At 35.7% G+C, this 18,255-nt stretch overlaps 1 protein-coding gene across 4 annotated transcripts in view; it reads left to right on the plus strand.

The window, feature by feature from the left end:
- Positions 1 to 16,072, plus strand: part of RB1CC1 (RB1 inducible coiled-coil 1) — a 70,725-nt gene extending 54,653 nt beyond the window's left edge. For 3 of the 4 annotated variants that reach the window (XM_042837148.1, XM_042837140.1, XM_042837164.1), the window contains 8 exons: positions 1,740 to 1,848; positions 1,967 to 2,207; positions 4,889 to 4,940; positions 5,957 to 6,004; positions 8,940 to 8,998; positions 10,752 to 10,888; positions 14,427 to 14,497; positions 15,070 to 16,072. In XM_042837148.1, coding sequence (XP_042693082.1) covers positions 1,740 to 1,848; positions 1,967 to 2,207; positions 4,889 to 4,940; positions 5,957 to 6,004; positions 8,940 to 8,998; positions 10,752 to 10,888; positions 14,427 to 14,497; positions 15,070 to 15,147 — 795 coding nt within the window. In that variant the 3' untranslated portion in view covers positions 15,148 to 16,072. The remainder of the gene's footprint in view (positions 1 to 1,739; positions 1,849 to 1,966; positions 2,208 to 4,888; positions 4,941 to 5,956; positions 6,005 to 8,939; positions 8,999 to 10,751; positions 10,889 to 14,426; positions 14,498 to 15,069) is intronic. The other variant, XM_042837155.1, reaches the window with a different exon arrangement.
- The last annotated feature ends 2,183 nt before the right edge of the window (positions 16,073 to 18,255 follow it).

An 18,255-nucleotide genomic window follows, 5' to 3' on the forward strand; every position in this document is an offset into this window, starting at 1 on the left:
TGATTTGGAATGCTTCTTAGTGCCTTTTAGACTTTATTAGCCTGGGTGGATGGTGTTTTAGGTTCAATACAGATGTTTTTCTTCTTTCTAACTCAGATTAAACATTTCTCTGTACTCCTCACCTCAATACAAACTCACACTATACTGGATTAATTATTGCTGCACTGAATTACTTATTGCAGTATCTTTACTGGCTCATTTTTTCTTTAAACATTGAATCTCAAATTTTGTAGGTGAACATTCACTTCTAAAGTTGAATCTCCAAGTAACAGCTATTATCTACAGCTTTGTTGCATTTAAATACTAAGAAAGGATTTTCTGTTTTAAGTACTTACACTTTAACTATAGCAGGATCAAATAAGGACAAAGAGACAGTGAGTAATCAACCGGCTTGGTGAAATGAATGCTGCAAATTACTTGGTGCAGAGAGCCGAATATCACAGGCAATTATAAAGACAGAAGAAGTTCTGAAAGTTTTGAAGTGCAGACATGAATACTGGAGAGAGCCTTCTGTAGTTAATCTAGTAGGAATATTTTATAGATTACATAGACAACTGTAATATTTATTTTTCTATCAGAGTTGGTCTTGATATGCCATTTTCCTCATGCAGTAATCTTCATGTGTGGTGAAGAGTGCGCTAGGAAAGGCTCAGAAGTGTTGACAGCAGATTCTGATGAAGTACACAATCTATTAAAAAGCAAACACGCCTGAATCAGTCAGTGCTAAAGATTCACAAAACTGTTGCTGCTGAATGCTGAATATTCTGGATATTTAACTTCACACTCTTGTAATTTTTGTCCCTTTGAGATGTTACTTAACACTTTTGGCGTATTGTGTTGGTTTTCTTACGCACACGTTTACCAGAATCTGCTATGCACTATGTAAAGCTTATACTTGTCCAAGTAGCTTATGGTTTAAGACGGATGAATAGGCATGTTTATGGGCATAGAGAATCTAAAGCTAGTCAAGATCATGCCTGGCTCTTAAATTCCCTGAAGAAGTGAAATTGTAGCTTAAAGTGTCCTCTTCAGAGACAGTTGTAAATAGGTTTTTGCCTGTTTCGTCGCAGTAACCACAAAAGGTTGTAATGGTGAGTGCATAATGTTTAGTAGAAAGATTCAAGAAGTAAAAAGACTTGTCAGACTGATACAGAAGCATGTAGTGCTCTTCTTTATATTAAATAATTCAAGAGAATTCACAGTGATTCCTGTGTAACTTCTGCATTAATGAATTCTTCAGTGAGGAATTACTGCATAACTTGAAAGCTATTTTAATGCAGATTTTAGTATATTGTTCTATTAATAATTACATTTGTCTTTTGTATTATATATCTTGATGCGGTGTAGCTTTGTCGTAGTGGCCCATTTAATCCCCAAAACAGCTTTTTAATTTAAAAAAACATGCAACTAATACATAAATTGGAATATAAAATGTGTTTGAAAGTCCATATTCTTTTAATGATTGTTTAAAATTGTATGACGTGTTATGGACATGAAACTGATGGGATATGAGAGAAAATTTGAGAGGAAAAAGAAAGAGGCTGTTTCAGAGAATCCTCAAAATAAAATATCCAACAGTTTGTTCAAAGGAGTATGCAAACAAGCTTATTTCCTTGTTTAATTATAATCTAGAAAAACACATGTAATATCTCTTGTACTTCCTTTGTTTTAGTTACGTTGTTTGCATTCCATTTATAATGTACATTTTGTATTTCAGTAGTACTTCTTTCTGTTTTCAGACCAACTTTAACACTGTTCTAGCAAGAGAAAAAATGAAGAAAGAAAATATAATTAATGATCTTAGTGACAAATTAAAAATGCTAACAGAGCAGCAAGAAAAAGATAAGGGTAAGCTAACTTCTGCAGAAATTTGTGTCTTTTCCAAAAGGATAATTCCGTTTGCTTCTTCGGCTTTACTCCGTAGTACTTCTATTATTACAGGAATTTTTATTTACTTGTGTCACAGATTTGATTGAAACACTTTCTGAAGATCGAGCTCGTTTACTTGAGGAAAAGAAAAAGCTTGAAGAAGAAGTCAATAAGCTGAGAAGTAGTAATCTTTCTCCGTCAACCTACTTAGCAGCAACTTCAGAAGCTTGTGGAGCCTGTGCAGCTGATGTTCCCACTGATACAGAGAGATTGGCTTCTGACATTGCACTTGAAGGAAGGATGGACTCTACCATGGAAACCAGTATGATGGCTGTGCAGTAAGTATGGGGCATTGTAGTAGAAATAGAGCATACTCTTTTAGATGTGTGCTGTTGGACGTTCTGGAGTACAGATGAGATCATGTAACACTCCTTCTGCCTTTGACATTCTTGCTAAAATTATTCTTTCTATAGTACGCACACAATTGGGACATCACAATTATCAGAAATGGTCGGTTTTCATAACTTAGAAGTAGGCAGCTTCAAGGTGAAACTTGATTAAAAGGTGAAGAAATATGTTTACGTATGTGAAAAATAAGGAAAGTGGGAGAAGAGCAATTATAATAGGGTCCTAGGGTGAGATAGATGGTTGTATGTTATTAGCATATCTTTTGAACAGTGGCTGATTTTCATATAAAACAGAAATTTGTGGTTGCTATCTACAGCAGTCACATAAACAAGCGTAATTATGCTTCATAGTGAGTGGGAAGTGCTTAATAAAATTAAGCCAAATACTCCAAATTAAGAAAAAGAAAAGCATGAGACTGAGTGGCCTTCGTGGGTTGATGTTTTGTTTTATTGGAGAAGAAGACAGATATTCAGCATCTCTTAATTTGTATAACCTCTGAATCATCAGTGTTAAGACACTTATTAGAAGGTAGTAATAGGACTAGGAAAGAATAACTCTGTGATATTTTAAATTCATACTTAAGGAGAAATACTGAGGGCAAGCAAATTGCATGAAAGGTTTACTTTTAAGTACATAAAATTGATTCTTTGAGTGGTTCTGTTGTACACTGGTATTACAACGGATTGAAATAGCTTTTAGTAAATATTGCTCACGTTTCACTGTTTATCACAGTTTGCAGAGGCTAGTCAACAGATAGCTAACCATGGCTATGTTTGAAATATTGAACTGATTTAAGACATCAGAGGGAACTCCATGAAGTTCTATTGCAGTGATCAGCTTCACTATATTCTGTACTTATTTGTCCTTTATGTTCCTTACTTGCTGGTACTGTACTAATGGTCTGGAGAGCTTTATTCTTGCCCTCTAAATGATTCCCCATCTTGTAGTCCTCCTCTGGATGCTCTGTAGTAGTTTTATGTCCTTATACTATGGCAAGCAAACTGCTCACGGCAACTGAGGTGAGGCTATGCAAAACCTCTCCCCTCACCTGGCTGGCAGTGCTGGGCCTAGTGTACCCCAGCGTACATTGGCCCTCTTGGTTGCCAGGGAGCTCTGCTGACAACTTGCAGTCAACTTGCTGCCAACCAGTACCCCCAGATCCCTTTTCTGGGGCTGCTCTTCAGAACCTTGTCCATAGTCTGCCCCATCCCAGGTGCAGAATCCAGCACTTAGTCATCTTCATGCTAATGGTGACCACCTTCAAATTTATCAAGATCTTGGTCCAAGGCCTCTCCTCATTCAAGGCAGTCAACGCTCTTTCCAGTTTATCATTGTCCAAATGTACTTGATATAACTTCCAGATCTTTGTTGGAATCGTTCATGGAAAACATTACAGGCAGCTAGTTCAAAAATGGGACCCTGCAGAATCCTGCTAGTGACAACCAGGGCAATTCTCAGGCCTTCCCTTGCCCAGTTCAGACATGTTTTTGTTGTCATGGAACATTCTTCGAGGAAGGAAGATGGCAGGTTTGGGACTGTGTCTCTGAGCTGCTCTGTGGACAGCCCTGAGCTCCATATGGCCTCCAAACTGTGTTAGAGAAGCTACAGAGGTAGCAGTTCCTTTGGAGGGTCAGGGTCAGAACACTTTGGTATGAATGGGAAGAAGGGCTGAAATTCAGCATGAAGGTCTGTTCCAATTGATCCATTAGGACTTTTTTTCAAGTGAGGACAATAAACAGTTTAAAAGCATAATACAAAATAATAACAAAAATGTCTTATCTTTTAATTCTACCTAATATTTTGCTTGGTTTTATAGCATGTCTTGTCAGACTAGATGAATGCACTGTCAGTTCAAAAACATGTCTGTTTTCCTTTCTCAACCAAATCAAGTTGGGCTTCACAAGGTAATGGCTCTTCCCTAGTAACCTGCCTTTCAAAATACAATTTAAATGTAAAAGGAATTACTCTGGGTTCCTAGGGAACTTCTAATTAAGTTGTTAGCGTTATCTTGTGTCCACCTGCTTTTTATCTTGCAGATGGACAGAGATATGCACAGTTAGCAACACAGTATTCATATTGGTCTTCCTCTACCTGGAATTCCCAAAGCACAGAGCATTTAAGCTGACAAGATTAGGGAAATACAGCATTGTGAAGCCAAACTGCAGTATCAGAGGTTAGCTGCCAAAGGCCTTAGATCTGTAGTTCATACTAACATTTTGAAAATAATGTGAAATACGCAGAAATGACTCTATGCAACTTTGTAAGTTATCTATCAATGGCTGAAAAGTCACTGGGTTGAAAATGAAAGCTACTTAATAAGATTCTGTCAGTCCTGATTCTTAAGGTACCTTTCTGCACTGTGTTTTTGTTTTTCTCCTCCCTCTTATTTGCTACTTTCCTGATCCTTTCTTTTCCTGAATATATGCCTTGTCTACATAAGATAGAATGCTAGGATCCAAAGTATTCTGTGAATTCCATTCTGCTAGCAGAATGATGGCATTCACCTGTGAGTGAGAGAAGAGGAAAGAAGAAGAAACATTTTGTGTGTGTGTGTGTGGAGGAGGGGGGGGAAATTACTTCTAACATACCTATTGTCTTCTTTCTATTTTAGTGAAAATATCCACATGTCTGAAGAAAAACAGAGGATCATGTTGTTAGAAAGAGTGAGTAGATTGTGAGATTAAATGTTGCAGCTAATTATTGTAAATATATTGGTTATGTACTCTGATGCAATATAGCATACTTGGTTTTTTGGTTGTACTAATTTCAGTGTAACTGAAGCCATTCAAAATGGGTATTAGTGCACTCTATTTATACTAGGACTACTCAATTCACCTTATTCATGTGAACTTCCATACAAATGCATCAGGTGTAATACTTTTGTAAGTGACAGGTCCTTAATCTAGGGAATTCTTCACCGGGTGGGGAAGAAAGACCCACAACTTTTTCAAATCAAAGCATCTGAACCAATTGGTCAGGAAAGAAGTTTGGTTTACTTGTATCTTTGAGAAACAGATATTTTAGTTCTGACTGGAATGCATTATAGCCTTGACAATTTTGCTTTCTTAAGAAGCAAGATAACACCTGTTTTGAATGTTTTATGTTATCATTATTCTGAATTTATGGTTGTGCCCTTACATTAAGTATTTAATTAATGTGCAGGCTGAGATTTTAAGTTTATACCTAGATGCCCCTGCTTCCACTTCACCTTCCGTTCACCAAATTTCAGTTCTTAGCTTTCAGGTTGTAGGTTCCCTTGAAGTCTGAGATTAGCAGGAGAAATTGAATATTGAACCATATAATGCAAGTTACTGTGTGTTTCTAACTATTAGCACTTGCATGTTTGATTCTGTCATCTGTTTTCAGATGATTTATCATGGTTTGTATCTGGCAGCTACAAATAGTAATAAGTTAATTTTCTGTTGCTGTTCTATCTGTAAAATGTTTTTCAAGTTAAGGAGAAAAACTGCAGATTAACATAGTTTAGCACTTGGTGTAGCAGGGGTGATTACTGTCCTTCAAATTTTGTATAGGTCTTTGAATTATATTTTGATTCTATTTTAAAACTATAGTATGTGCACTGCGCAAGAGTTCTGTCTCTGGTCATATTAACACTATTTAAGATGTTTATACTGTGAAAGTTGTATTAATTAACTAATCTGGTAAGTTTTTCTCTCAGACTTTGCAGTTGAAAGAAGAGGAGAATAAGAGATTAAATCAAAGATTGGTAAGTGTGTAACACATGTTTTAACTACCTTAAAAATTAAAAAAAATCACGAATGTTAAACTTGTTAAAATCTGTGAATATGTTTTTAATGCAATGGAAAATTGATGATCTGATAATCTTTCAGAGTTAAATCAATTTAAGTTTTCTTATGTAAACAATGAATAAGGTTAGAGAGACCTCTTCCCAAAGAGAACAGACTATTCGTACTTGATGTGATAGGAGTAAATTCCAGTGGCACCGTGGCTCAGGTTTTTCAAGTAGAGTAGATTGAAAGTCAGTTTACAGGATTGTATATATGGTTGTATATAAGGAGTGCTAGCTAACTTAGAGGTTAATTTTGGGAATTGTTTCTTGAAGTTAGCATTTTGGAGGTTTCTTCAATTTTCAGAATATGGATACAGCATATAAAAGTCAATGCTATTGTCTGTCACTTTTCTGATAAGAAGTATTTCTAAGTTACAAGCCAAAAATGTAATTATCCTAATAAAGCATCCAGAATATTCTGAGACCCTTTAACTTGCACTTGTATTTTTGTCAAGTGTGAAACTTCAATTCTGCTTAGCTACTGAAAATACTCAAGTCATCATTTTTAACACTGAAGTCAGTGCCTAAAGAAGAATAGGGAGTATGCTGATAGTTATTTTAATTCATGAACTATGAATCCTTCTCTATTTATTTACCCACAACTTAGCCTTGCTAACCTTAAGCTTAAAAAAAAAAATTACTTTGCATATGGGGAAACAGATGTATTTCTTAGCAGTATACTGTTTGGACTGGCCATGGATATCTCCCATTTCCTTAAAGTGACAAATGGTATCTAGTAATTTACTAGAAACTGGTACCTACGTTCTTAAGTGAAGTTGTATTTCATAGTATGAATATTTTTTTCCAGTTGAGTTGGAGACCCTGACAGTCTTCTGTTTGGGATAAGATTGAAATTTGCTTTAGAGCTTATTTCTGTTACATATTCAGATATGAAATAGTTTTCTTTTTTTTTTTTTTCCAAAAATCTTTCCATTCCATGTTAAAACAAGTCCTTAATCACACTGCTAGCAAAGGTCATAAAGAAAAGATTGCAGCACCTTTTCCACCATACTTCATATTCTGAAACACGGTGAACACTCTGCCAAGCCTCTGTGTAGATTTTCTGAATTAAATTCTGGAGCTCTCCCAGAACATTTTCTACAGAAAAAGACCGTTTCCAGCCCATTTGATTTTGTAGAAAAGATGTGAGAGTTATCTTTGTAAGTAATAAAGAAGAAAATGGAGCTTTTAATGACAGGGATGTGGTTAAAGGATTTCTTTTGAGTTACTTTTCGTTTATTAGGCTATATTAGCACATTAGGCGTAGAATATTCTCAAGTTGTAACAAGTTCAAATGGAGATAATGTTTTGTGCTTTTTCTTTGTTAGAAATGAATACAAAACAGAAATCAAGCTGGCTTGCATTTTAAATGAATTTAATGCTTAGTCCAATTTTTTTACAATAAAAACTTCAGATGTTAAGACTAAAAAGAGCTCTGCAGTAATGTATATAGCAGGGAAGTAAGCAGGATGAGATGGAAACTGTGATGCATTTAAAAAAATAAATAAATTATGACTTAATTGCTCTTACAGAAACAGTAAGATAAATTGCACAGATGGAATAACATGATTTACTGTGTCTGATCCTGAGGCCCACAGTACAGGAGAAAGTGGAGCTGTTGAAGCAGTCTTAGAGGAAGGCCGAAAAGACTATCAGAGGGCTGGAGCACCTCTGTGAAGAAAAGCTGAGGGAGAAGAGGAGGTTCCTGGGAGACCTCACTGTGGCCTTCCAGTACCTACAAGCAGGAGCAAGAAACAACTTTCTACATTAATAGCAATAGAACAGGAAGGAATGACTGTAATAAAAGATGGTAAATATAGGTTAGATGTTAGGAACAAAATCTTAGAGGGATGGTAAGACACAGGCTGCCCATAAAAGCTCTGGGTGCCCAGGTTCAGGGCCAAGCTGGATGGGGCCAGCCCTGGGCAGCCTGAGTCTGTTGGGGGCAGCCCTGCCTGCGAGTGGGGGTTGGAACTGGATGGAATTTAAGGACCCTTCCAGCCCAAGCTATTCCATGAAATAAAGCAAGTCTATAAACAAGTTACATGCAGTTGAAAACTTCCATGTGAGCAGCAGTGTTTCTTAATAATGAAAAGAAAGTATGATGTGAATGAGTAAAATGTTGTCTAAAAAAGAAAATCTGGAGTTGGAATGCATGAAGGAAGCTTCTGAAAGAGTCATTAAAAGTCAAGAGCTTTTTGTGTGGGGCTGTGTTCAGTCTGAACTAACTTTCTTAATGTTAAAAAGGGTATTATGAAGTGAAGAAAATAATCTGTGAATAGGCTTCAAAATGATATCCAGACTTATATATAGGAGAAGAGAATTACATGCAAAAACTTGCAGAATTAGGTTTTTGTTTTATCTTAGTACATTTGACCACAGTTTTTTTACAGGGAGTCTCACTTTAATTTAGCAGTAAACTTCAGACTGTGTGACAGCCCTCAGTAAAACTAAGACCATATATTGAGTTCATTGTTTGGAGTTTATTTGCAGTAAAGTAGTTTAACTTCCAGTGTATCACCGTCTGATTTCTTAGAATGCCAAAGGCATCTGTGTTAGAGTGCATACTCAGAAAATATCTTCAGTAACACTGAACTGGAAAGCACTTCTCACTGTTAAATAATAAAGGAGATATCAGCTGTTTTGTAATCAAAGCTAGTTATTAACAAAAAAAAAAAGGCTGCTACGGAATTAAATGGCAGAAATGTATGCCGTTTTCTTAGGTAAACTGATCTGCAAGAACAGACAGGGTTTGAAACCTATAATGAGTCTTAACCTTAAATTTATACTTCATCATAGCTTGCCAGTTCTTTATAGCTTTTCTTTTTTTTTTTTTTTTTTTTTTATACAGATGTCCCAGAGCATGTCATCAGTATCCTCAAGACATTCTGAAAAAATAGCAATTAGAGAGTAAGTACTTGATTAACAATTTCCCTATGAACAGATGACTGTGCTTTCAGTAATAGCTATGTAATTAAAGTTTGTCACAGTTCTTTAGTTCTTTCTTCGTGATGAAAAGATGTATAGATCTTCTCGATAGTTCACGTTAGTTATGGAACAATCCTAGTTCAGCATCAATAAAACATTAAACATTTATTTTTCCTTTTTTAAAAAAAAAAAAGCATTTTCAATTTGGTGAACTTGGCTTTCTTGATTTTTATTTTTATTTTTTTTTTAAAACTTTTTAATTGCTATATTTTTTCCCTTTGCCGTTCTTTACATTATTTGTAAGGCGAGTACTTCATGGGCCTCCTAGAATGCACCCAATGTATTCTTTTAGGTTCCTTTTTGTTTAGCTATTATTTTGCGAAGAAAAGTGGGTGTACATTCACCCTGAACGTGTAGTGCTACCTTGTGTTTCACTAGACATCCTGCTTTGCCAAAGTCTTAAAAAATTTTTGGTTATATAATGAAGTGAACCCAAATATTTCATTAGGTATGGTTGAATTAATAACACAGAGTTAATAGTTGTTACTGGGGAGCGAGGGGAGAACTGTTAATTATTGCAAAATACAAAAGCCGTAGATGGTTGCTTAAGTAATGTTTCAATCAAAATTGCTTTTACGAAAGAAAACAAATGATCGCTATTTCAATGTTTTCTGATTTGCACAAAATTGCATTTTTATTATAATAATGGTAATATGTGCAGAATTAGCCTTTCCTTTGAGCAGAGAATATTGTAGAAATCTGTTGGAAGTAGCCAGGGAGAAAAATAATATGAAAGAATACGCCTGTCCAAGCGGGATGTCTTTGTCCGAGTCTTTGAAGTCTGTCATCATTATCAGAATAGAGAGAAAAGCTTGTAGTATTGCTTATTTAATCTGAAAGCTCGCAATCTAGAATATGAGCTAGATTTCTCTGTATATTTACTTACTTATCCTTGAGTGGATATCTCCACTCTTTGTTTATGAAGAAGAGATTTCCCCTTTCTTTGCTAATTTCTCCCCACTTTAAGAATAGTATCAGTATTTCTTACTGGATTGCTCTCGTAGTTTAATGCTTAATTTTTAGCTATTTTAAACTTCATTTAATTCATGGATAGTTAAATTACTTCAAGCACATTTGCATGGTGAAACAGAAACTGGAGGCAGAAAAAGTCTGAATTCTGTTATTGAAACTTGTCATAAGAATTTTGTAGCTTCCTGTGTTATCCTGATGTTAGAAGAAAGATTTTAAAAAACTTTTTATGTGAAGTCAGTCACCAAAGTGTTTCTTTTTTTAACCTTTTGATCAAAGTCTGATAAATATTCTGTCCCTCCCTTATGCTTGAAATTTTAATACCAGATACCTAACTACTGTTGTAGATTTACAGTAATAATACTGTGGTACCATTATCATCATCGTTAGTCTTGGTGAATAAAAATCAGTATAAATAGACCTCAGTCTGTTTTAGATATTCCTGTTCGTGTTTTAAAGCAAAGCTGTCAGTTCTTTCAGGAAAAAAAGAAATGGGGATATTGGAAAACATTTCCAAAACATACTTAGTTATATTTTTTTTTCTGGTTATCCCACAAAATACAAAATATGAGTGAGTTGACAAGCAGAAAATTATGTGCTGCCGTACAGAAGTCTCGTCTTGGGCAATGTGTAGGAATATGTTTTGTGTAATTTATGTTATCTTTAACTTTCTTGCTGTTTTAGCTAAATTCCTTAATTTCTTTAGTTTTCAGGTTGGCGATTTGGTTCTCATAATCTTAGATGAAAGACACGACAATTACGTTTTATTTACTGTTAGTCCAACCTTGTATTTCTTGCACTCTGAATCTCTTGCTGCACTGGACCTCAAACCAGGTGAGTGTGGTAAGTGTCAGATTGCTTTCTGTTATTATGTCTTCTTCCAAGTTAACACTGTTAAATGATATTCTGATAGTAAATGATATTATAAAAACATCTGTGGTAAACATAAAAAGCATGTAATGTAGTTAGCTATTGGTTATCTTTGTAGCCTTTGCTATTTGCTATTAAATGATATCAGTACAGAACATTTTAGATCTAGCTGTGAAAAATGGGAGCATCTTTAAAGTAAGCTGTAATAAATGCCAATTTTGTCCACAGTGGGTATATGTGAACAAAATCTTAGAACAGCACAAGTTAGAGTGAACCTCAGAAAATCATCAGGTTTAACCTTTTGTAGGAAAACAGAGCCGGATAAGATTGTCTAGCTCCCTGTCCAATTGCATCTTGAAAACCTCCAGTGATAGGAAATTATTCAACATCCCTGAGTAATTGGCCCTTTTCACTTAAAGTTCCAAAAGCTTCAGAGCCTCTCTAAGTGTAGTTTGTACCTGTTGCACATTGTCTTCCCTACATAGCTGCTTGTGAAGAGATCTTCTGTCCTCTTCGCAGCTGCCTCTTTAGTACAAGAATGCTGTGATGAGATCTTCCAAGCCTTTTGTTTTCTAGGATGAAAAGACCTGCCTGCTTTAGCCTTTCCTCATAGAGCAGGTTCTCCAACTTTTTGATTATCTATGGAAAATATTCCTATTGTGAATACATGCTTAACTGTTCAGAATCAGCAATAATGATGCATAACTGTATATATCTCTGGCCTATTTTTATGTAGATTTAAACTTTTAATGACTTCTTTGACAAAGGCAAGCACAAAACTCATTTTAATATTTCTTTCCAAACTATGCATGCTCAGTTCTTATTTTTAATACCTGTCTTTATGATATTCTTTAAAGATTGTCTTTGGATAAATTTTGTTCTCTTTGTATTTAAATTTCTAAATTCCATATACATGTCTGAAATTAAATTCTATCTCTACTGTAGAGGGATTTGCAAGCAGTGCTTTTGCTGATAAAATTTTTCCATCGTATCCAGTTGTGTTTATCAGGACCCATTATTCTTCAGAGAATAGTTTCTGTATATTTTGCTTATGTTGCCACTGAAATTGGTGGTGCATTTGCTTCCCCTCTTTAATATTTATATTATTTGTCAGCTGTTTTTGGCAGCTCTGTAAACTTTACAAAATTGAAGCATTAATCTCTTTGAAATGAGGAAAAGAATGTTTAGTGTGTTGTACTAAAAGAAATAGATTCATATGAATGTTTTTAAACTGTCATATCTGATGTATGTCTTGCAAACCTTCCCAGCCCACTGTGCTCCATATTTTTGTTGCAAAAATGTGGTAAGAATACATGAAAAGGAACTTTGGTACTAATTCTGACTTCTCAGTGAAAACTTCTATATGGTGTTTCTTGTGAGAAGTTATCAACTTGCTCTCAATCAGCAGCCCTTGTTGTAGTTTTCAATCCCAGTAACAGAAAGCTACCAAGCTTTAACTCATTTCAAGACTGCTGATGAATCTATGCTTTGTTTTCTGGGACAGGTAAGAGAAGTGCTACAATACTTAAGACAGATATGATGTAACAATGGAATTGGTATTGCGTGTATCTGTGAAATATGATTGATTGTATTGTTTTTCATGCATAAGGTAACCCCTGTGTCAGTTTCTCTACTATTCTGCAGTTGTGATTCACTGAACTCTTCTAATTGATTTAGTTTGTTCCGTTCTTTACCACTTGTTAAGTGCAGTTAGTGTTCAAATTTGAGAAAGTTGCAAGTAGAACAACCATGAGGACTTACCATTTGCTTTCGGAATGTTTATTTATAGCTCAGTACTTTAGAAAACAGTGTCTTGGTTTTATCCTCACATCAGTACAGTAGAGAAAATGAGGAAAAAAAAAAAAAAAGAGGATTATTTGTTCACTTTAATTTGTGATAAGTTAGAATTGGGGTAGGGCTAGGCACTGCAGATTATTATTTTTAGGGCTGCCAGAAACAATCTGAATCTGACCAACATGTATTGTTTTAATCTATACAGATCTAACTGTAGTATTAAGAGTTAAATATTTAGGTTGTCATTGGTTGTTTCTGCCTTGCATGACACTGAAATTGGCTGAAGACTGCAAGGTTTCTGTGTTGTTACACATCATCTGAATATGGAAGTTTTCATTTGCAAATTTCAGGGGTAAATGGAATCTTCCTCATTTTTGTGAAATAAGTGAAGTCAAAGTGAAGTGAAGCTCAAGCAAATTCAGGAAAACTGTATTTTCTGATTTAAACGTTAGTTGTAGAGGTTTCAGGTCAGGTATGAATACTTCTCATACTTCACACAGATCTGTAGAAGTTTGAAGTGGAATGGAATCTGCTTCATTATTGTTGTGGTTTAACCTGGCAGGTGGCTAAGCACCACACAGTTGTTCGCTCACTTCCTTCATTTGCTTCCAATTGAGTGGGGAAAAAAATAAAGTAGAACTCATGGGTTGACACTGTTTACTAATGTAGAGGAAAGGATAATAGTTATGACAAATGCATGTGTGCATATAACAAGTGATGCACAAGCAGTTGCTCACCGCCTTATGACCAATGCCCAGCAAGCCCCCTGAGCAGCTGAAGAGCATGATGGACTCGCACCCCTTTCAAAACTCTCCTATCGTGTGATGTCATATGGTAGGGAATATCCCTTTGGCAAGTTTTAAGTGAGCTGTCCTGATTCTGTCTCCTCTCACCCCTTAGCATGAGCTGAGAAACTGAACAGCCTTGGCGCTGTACAACACTGCTTAGCAATAACTATAAACAACGATGTGTTATCAACATTGTTTTTCTCCTAGAACCAAAACATAGCATCATACCAGGCACTCTGAAGAAAAAAGTACTGTCCCTGCTGAAACTAAGACAATCATTAATAACCAAATTAATTTTCAAGAGTAAGAATAAAATTTCAGACAATGATTCAAGTGACTTATGTTCTTATCACTTGATACAGTTTTTCATAGTCATGCTTAGAGGAGCACTGATGATGCACTGCATATTTGAGCTGTTCCTTCAGTCTGTTTTTGATGCTGTATCCATGCCATTGATCATTGACAGTTTGAGAAGAGCGAAGCAATTAAGTAGACAATGTTTTGTAAAATAGAAGAGAAATAAACATTTCCTACAGAAATTTATACAAGCTGAAAGTTTTGTGCGGAGACTATCTCTTGAAATACATCGAGAAATAACTATCTTCAGTCAGACCCAAAGATCAGTCTGGGTTGACTACAATAATTTTCAGCCCTTAATTGAAGCTATAAAGTTTTGACTTGCTTTTATTTTCTCTAATTCTCAAACAAAATCTAAATAGAAAGCATTTTTTTTCATTTGAAAATTCCAGTGACCTTGTTTTTTACGTCTTTGAACTTTTTTAATTTTTGTGACTGTTTAAAAAAAATAAGAGAAAACTTGTTTCTGGTTCAACTTACGCTTTCAAGGATGTAGTCTTTAACCGTAATTAGTATAATATTCTGTTATCTATAGTTGAGTATCCATAATAATAAATATATTGTCTCTTTAGCTTCAGGTGCATCTAGGAGACCTTGGGTGCTGGGAAAAGTGATGGAAAAGGAATATTGCCAGGCAAAAAAGGTAAGGAAATAGAAGAGAAACATCATCTGATTAAATTAATAGAGGAGAAAATAAGATTCTGTTTCTAAAAACATTAGAGTAATGAATGAGAGCTCTTCAGGATGAAAATTGTGCAAAGTTCTGCAATTCTTGCTCTGTTCTTCAAGTCATTGAATAGCAAGAGAAGGGGAACGAGAAAAAAGAGAAAGTGAGCAAGTGTCTTGGGTAGGATTGCCCCCCTGGAAAAGCTGCCTGTGTGAGAAAACTTTGCTTTCTATGGATCCTCCTGAACATTTCTGATTACCCCGTGCAAGCATATTTCAGTGACTGCAATTGCTTAAGTTAGTTTTGATTCCTAGAAAAATGTTGGTACCTATAAGCATCAGGGGAAGTAATGAGGCATCATCGAAGGCCCAGATACAGAAATCATTTAGTATGAGAAAGTATGGAGGAACTTTGCAGACTCTCTTGAGTCTGCTAAACTTGGAAGGATGGGAGTCTATTTTTTGCTTAAAAATATATTTATCAGAGGAATGGGCTTCCAGTTACATTTCTGATGTGATTTGTTTTGTTTTTCTTTTTGATTTTTATAGGCTCAAAACAGATTTAAAGTTCCTCTGGGTACAAAATTCTACAGAGTGAAAGCAGTACCGTGGAACAAGAAAGTATAACACAGCAGAATTTCAGTCTGTTCTGTCTCCATTCTTTTTTGACTTGTCCTTCAGTGCTCATTCGTCGCTCCAAATACCAGGCCATGTTTTTATACTGAGTTCACGTGACAAGATACTTCACTGATGTACTGCTTTTACTTTTTAACAGGTCACATTTTAGAAACAAGAGAGTTGCATCAAAGTCTCTGGCCCTAACTGTTCCAATTTTTTACCCTGATAACTTTAGGAGTGTGGACCAAATGTGTTCATTTTCTCAAAGGGCAACCACATACAACATGGTTTGTCAGCCATGTTAATTGCCTGTTAAATATACATTAGCTTGTATTTAGGTGTTAAGTGTTAGTTACCATTATTACCAGCATATGTCCTTTTGTGAAATCATTATCAAAGTACTTGCACTCTTTAACAGATTCTTTATATGTGTAAAATTCATCAACTATTTAAAGAGGAGTGTTCATTGCATGCAGATAATCATATAATTTTTCTTCAACATGAGTTTGCCTCAGTAGATGAATAAAAATAACTACTGCAACTTGTTTCATTACACGAAAATGCTCTTTAATGTTATTAAAAAAAAAAAAAAAAAAAACCAACAAAAAAATCCCTTGTAATTTGATGGACTGATTTTGGAAATCAGTCACAGTTAGATTTGCAATCTTCAAAAGCACTTTCAATGGATTGATCACAGATTCTGAGGGGAAGACACCTGTGCTGTTGTTCAAATTGAAGCACTTGTTCTTCCTGACAAACCAGAAATCTTGTATTAATCTATTTAGAAAAATCATATTGATGAAATTGTATTTCATGGTTGAGTTTCAGGAAAAAACTCATTGTACATTAACCATACGAGAGTCATTTAAGTAACAAATTATTGTAATTGTAAAAGACATGTAGAATTTTAAAACAATAAAGATTTGAAACTGTATGTGTTTGAAGCATTTGTGTGCCTTTTAAATATTAACTTTCTATAATGTTTATTTTATATTAACCTGTTGTAGCTTTTCTCTGCTTACTTAAGCAGTTTCATTATATAGAAATGTTTTCTCCAGTTCATGTTCGATAACATTCAGTAATTACAAGAATTACCTTGTAATAATAAAAAGAATTTCAGTAGAAATAATTTTTTTCAGCAATTCAAATTGATAGGTGACATTTTTTGAGATGTAGTTATTTATTTATTTCATTTTATTTTTAATAACACCATGAAAAGATATACCATGAGTAACTAGTTGAAAGCTAAATTCTTGGTTCAGTAATAAGCTTATGTCTAGGACTTAGTGGATAAAATCATTTATCTGGTTTATCTTCAGGAGATGTAGAAAGGAGGAAGAGAAAGGTAAAGATACAATGAAAACGTTGATGCTTTTGCCCATATGTTGCAAATAGTATTCCCGTAGACTAACCTGTTGAGTACCCTGAAACTCCTGTATATGCTTTACTTAAAAGAAAAAGAGTTATTTCAAGTTACTTCAGATGTTTTAAGTTGTGAAATGCATAGACTTGGAATTGTATCTCATCTCTGATTAAAATAAAACTGAGACAGTTGATCTCTGGAGAATAGGATGTTATTTTGTCAAGTTGCATTCTTACCTGTTTCTTAAATTCGTTAGTTGATGTATTGAATCATAGAATCATAGAATCATAGAATCACCAAGGTTGGAAAAGACCTAAAAGATCACCCAGTCCAACCGTTCACCTATTCCCAATAGCTCCCACTAAACCATGTCCCTGAACACAACATCCAGTCTTTCCTTGAACACCCCCAGGCTCGGTGACTCCACCACCTCCCTGGGCAGTCCGTTCCAGTGCCTGACCACCCTTTCTGAAAAGTAATACTTCCTCATGTCCAGCCTGAATCTCCCCTGCCGTAGCTTGAAGCCATTCCCCCTGGTCCTATCACTAATGACACGAGAGAAGAGGCCGACCCCCAGCTCACTACAACTCCCTTCAGGAAGTTATAGAGAGCAATGAGGTCTCCCCTGAGCCTCCTCTTCTCCAGGCTGAACATTCCCAGCTCCTTCAGCCTCTCCTCATATGGCCTGTGTTCCAGACCCCTCACCAGCTTTGTTGCCCTCCTTTGAACACGTTCCAGGGCCTCAATGTCTTTCTTGCAGTGAGGGGCCCAAAACTGAACACAGTACTCGAGGTGCGGCCTCACCAGTGCTGAATACAGGGGAACTTTTTTAAAGTTAGCAGGAAGTGTCTTGTACTTCAGGAACAATATTGCCATTGTTGGAGTTTATCCAGTGTCAGCTAGGAAATAACATCTATCTATAAAACAAAGCAAAACAACAACAACAACAAAAAAAAAACAACCTATGATGCACTATTTTCACTGAATACTTTACTTTCAAATTCATAGGTATTCAGTTCTGTTTGGAATTTGTATGCAGCCTCATTCCTTTACTCAGTTGAGTTTAAGAAAGTCATGTGTAGCACTATTCATCCTTTTTTTCTTCATATGCTACATGTTCATTTGCACAAATACATTTTACATCCGTGACAAAATTTTTCCTACCTGAGGCAGTCTCCCTACTGCTTTGAGTGTAGTTGTCTTCCAGGTACCCAAAAGCCACGAGGACCACGAGGTCCTTCCATTCCTGGGAGGACACTTACTCCTGGAGCAGCAGCAATGGACCTGCACAGCTGTATGCAAACCTGCACTACAACCTAAAGCCCCATGCTGCCATCATTGAATATCATACTTCAAAGTTAACTCCCCAGGTTCATTCTTCATGGAGACGAGGATGTGTCTGTAAAGTTGTAGGTTGGAGAAAACTGCTGCTTTGATTATGGCCCTACAGAACTATGCATCCACAAGAAGTACTCCTTTTAGAGCATTCAAAAGTTAAATTGTGTTTCTGGTAATCTAATCTCAAAAATCCTCTGTGTCTTGCTACTCTGCATCATGAAGGAGGTCACTGTGGGTTTGGGATCATATTTGTGAGTGCAGAAGTGAGGTCAGTGCAGAACCCTGTGCTGAGAATTTAAAATATGAAATAAAACGTTTGCTGCCTGGATTAAAATATGTGTACATATTTAAATTTTTATGTGGACAGTAGCAGCAGTGATATATGATGCTTTGAAACTTCTTGATTCCCTTCTGAT

Source organism: Centrocercus urophasianus, unplaced genomic scaffold (genome assembly GCF_019232065.1).
Source record: "Centrocercus urophasianus isolate 14NV4802_14NV808 unplaced genomic scaffold, USGS_Curo_1.0 seq_11, whole genome shotgun sequence".
Classification (NCBI taxonomy): Eukaryota; Metazoa; Chordata; class Aves; order Galliformes; family Phasianidae; genus Centrocercus; species Centrocercus urophasianus.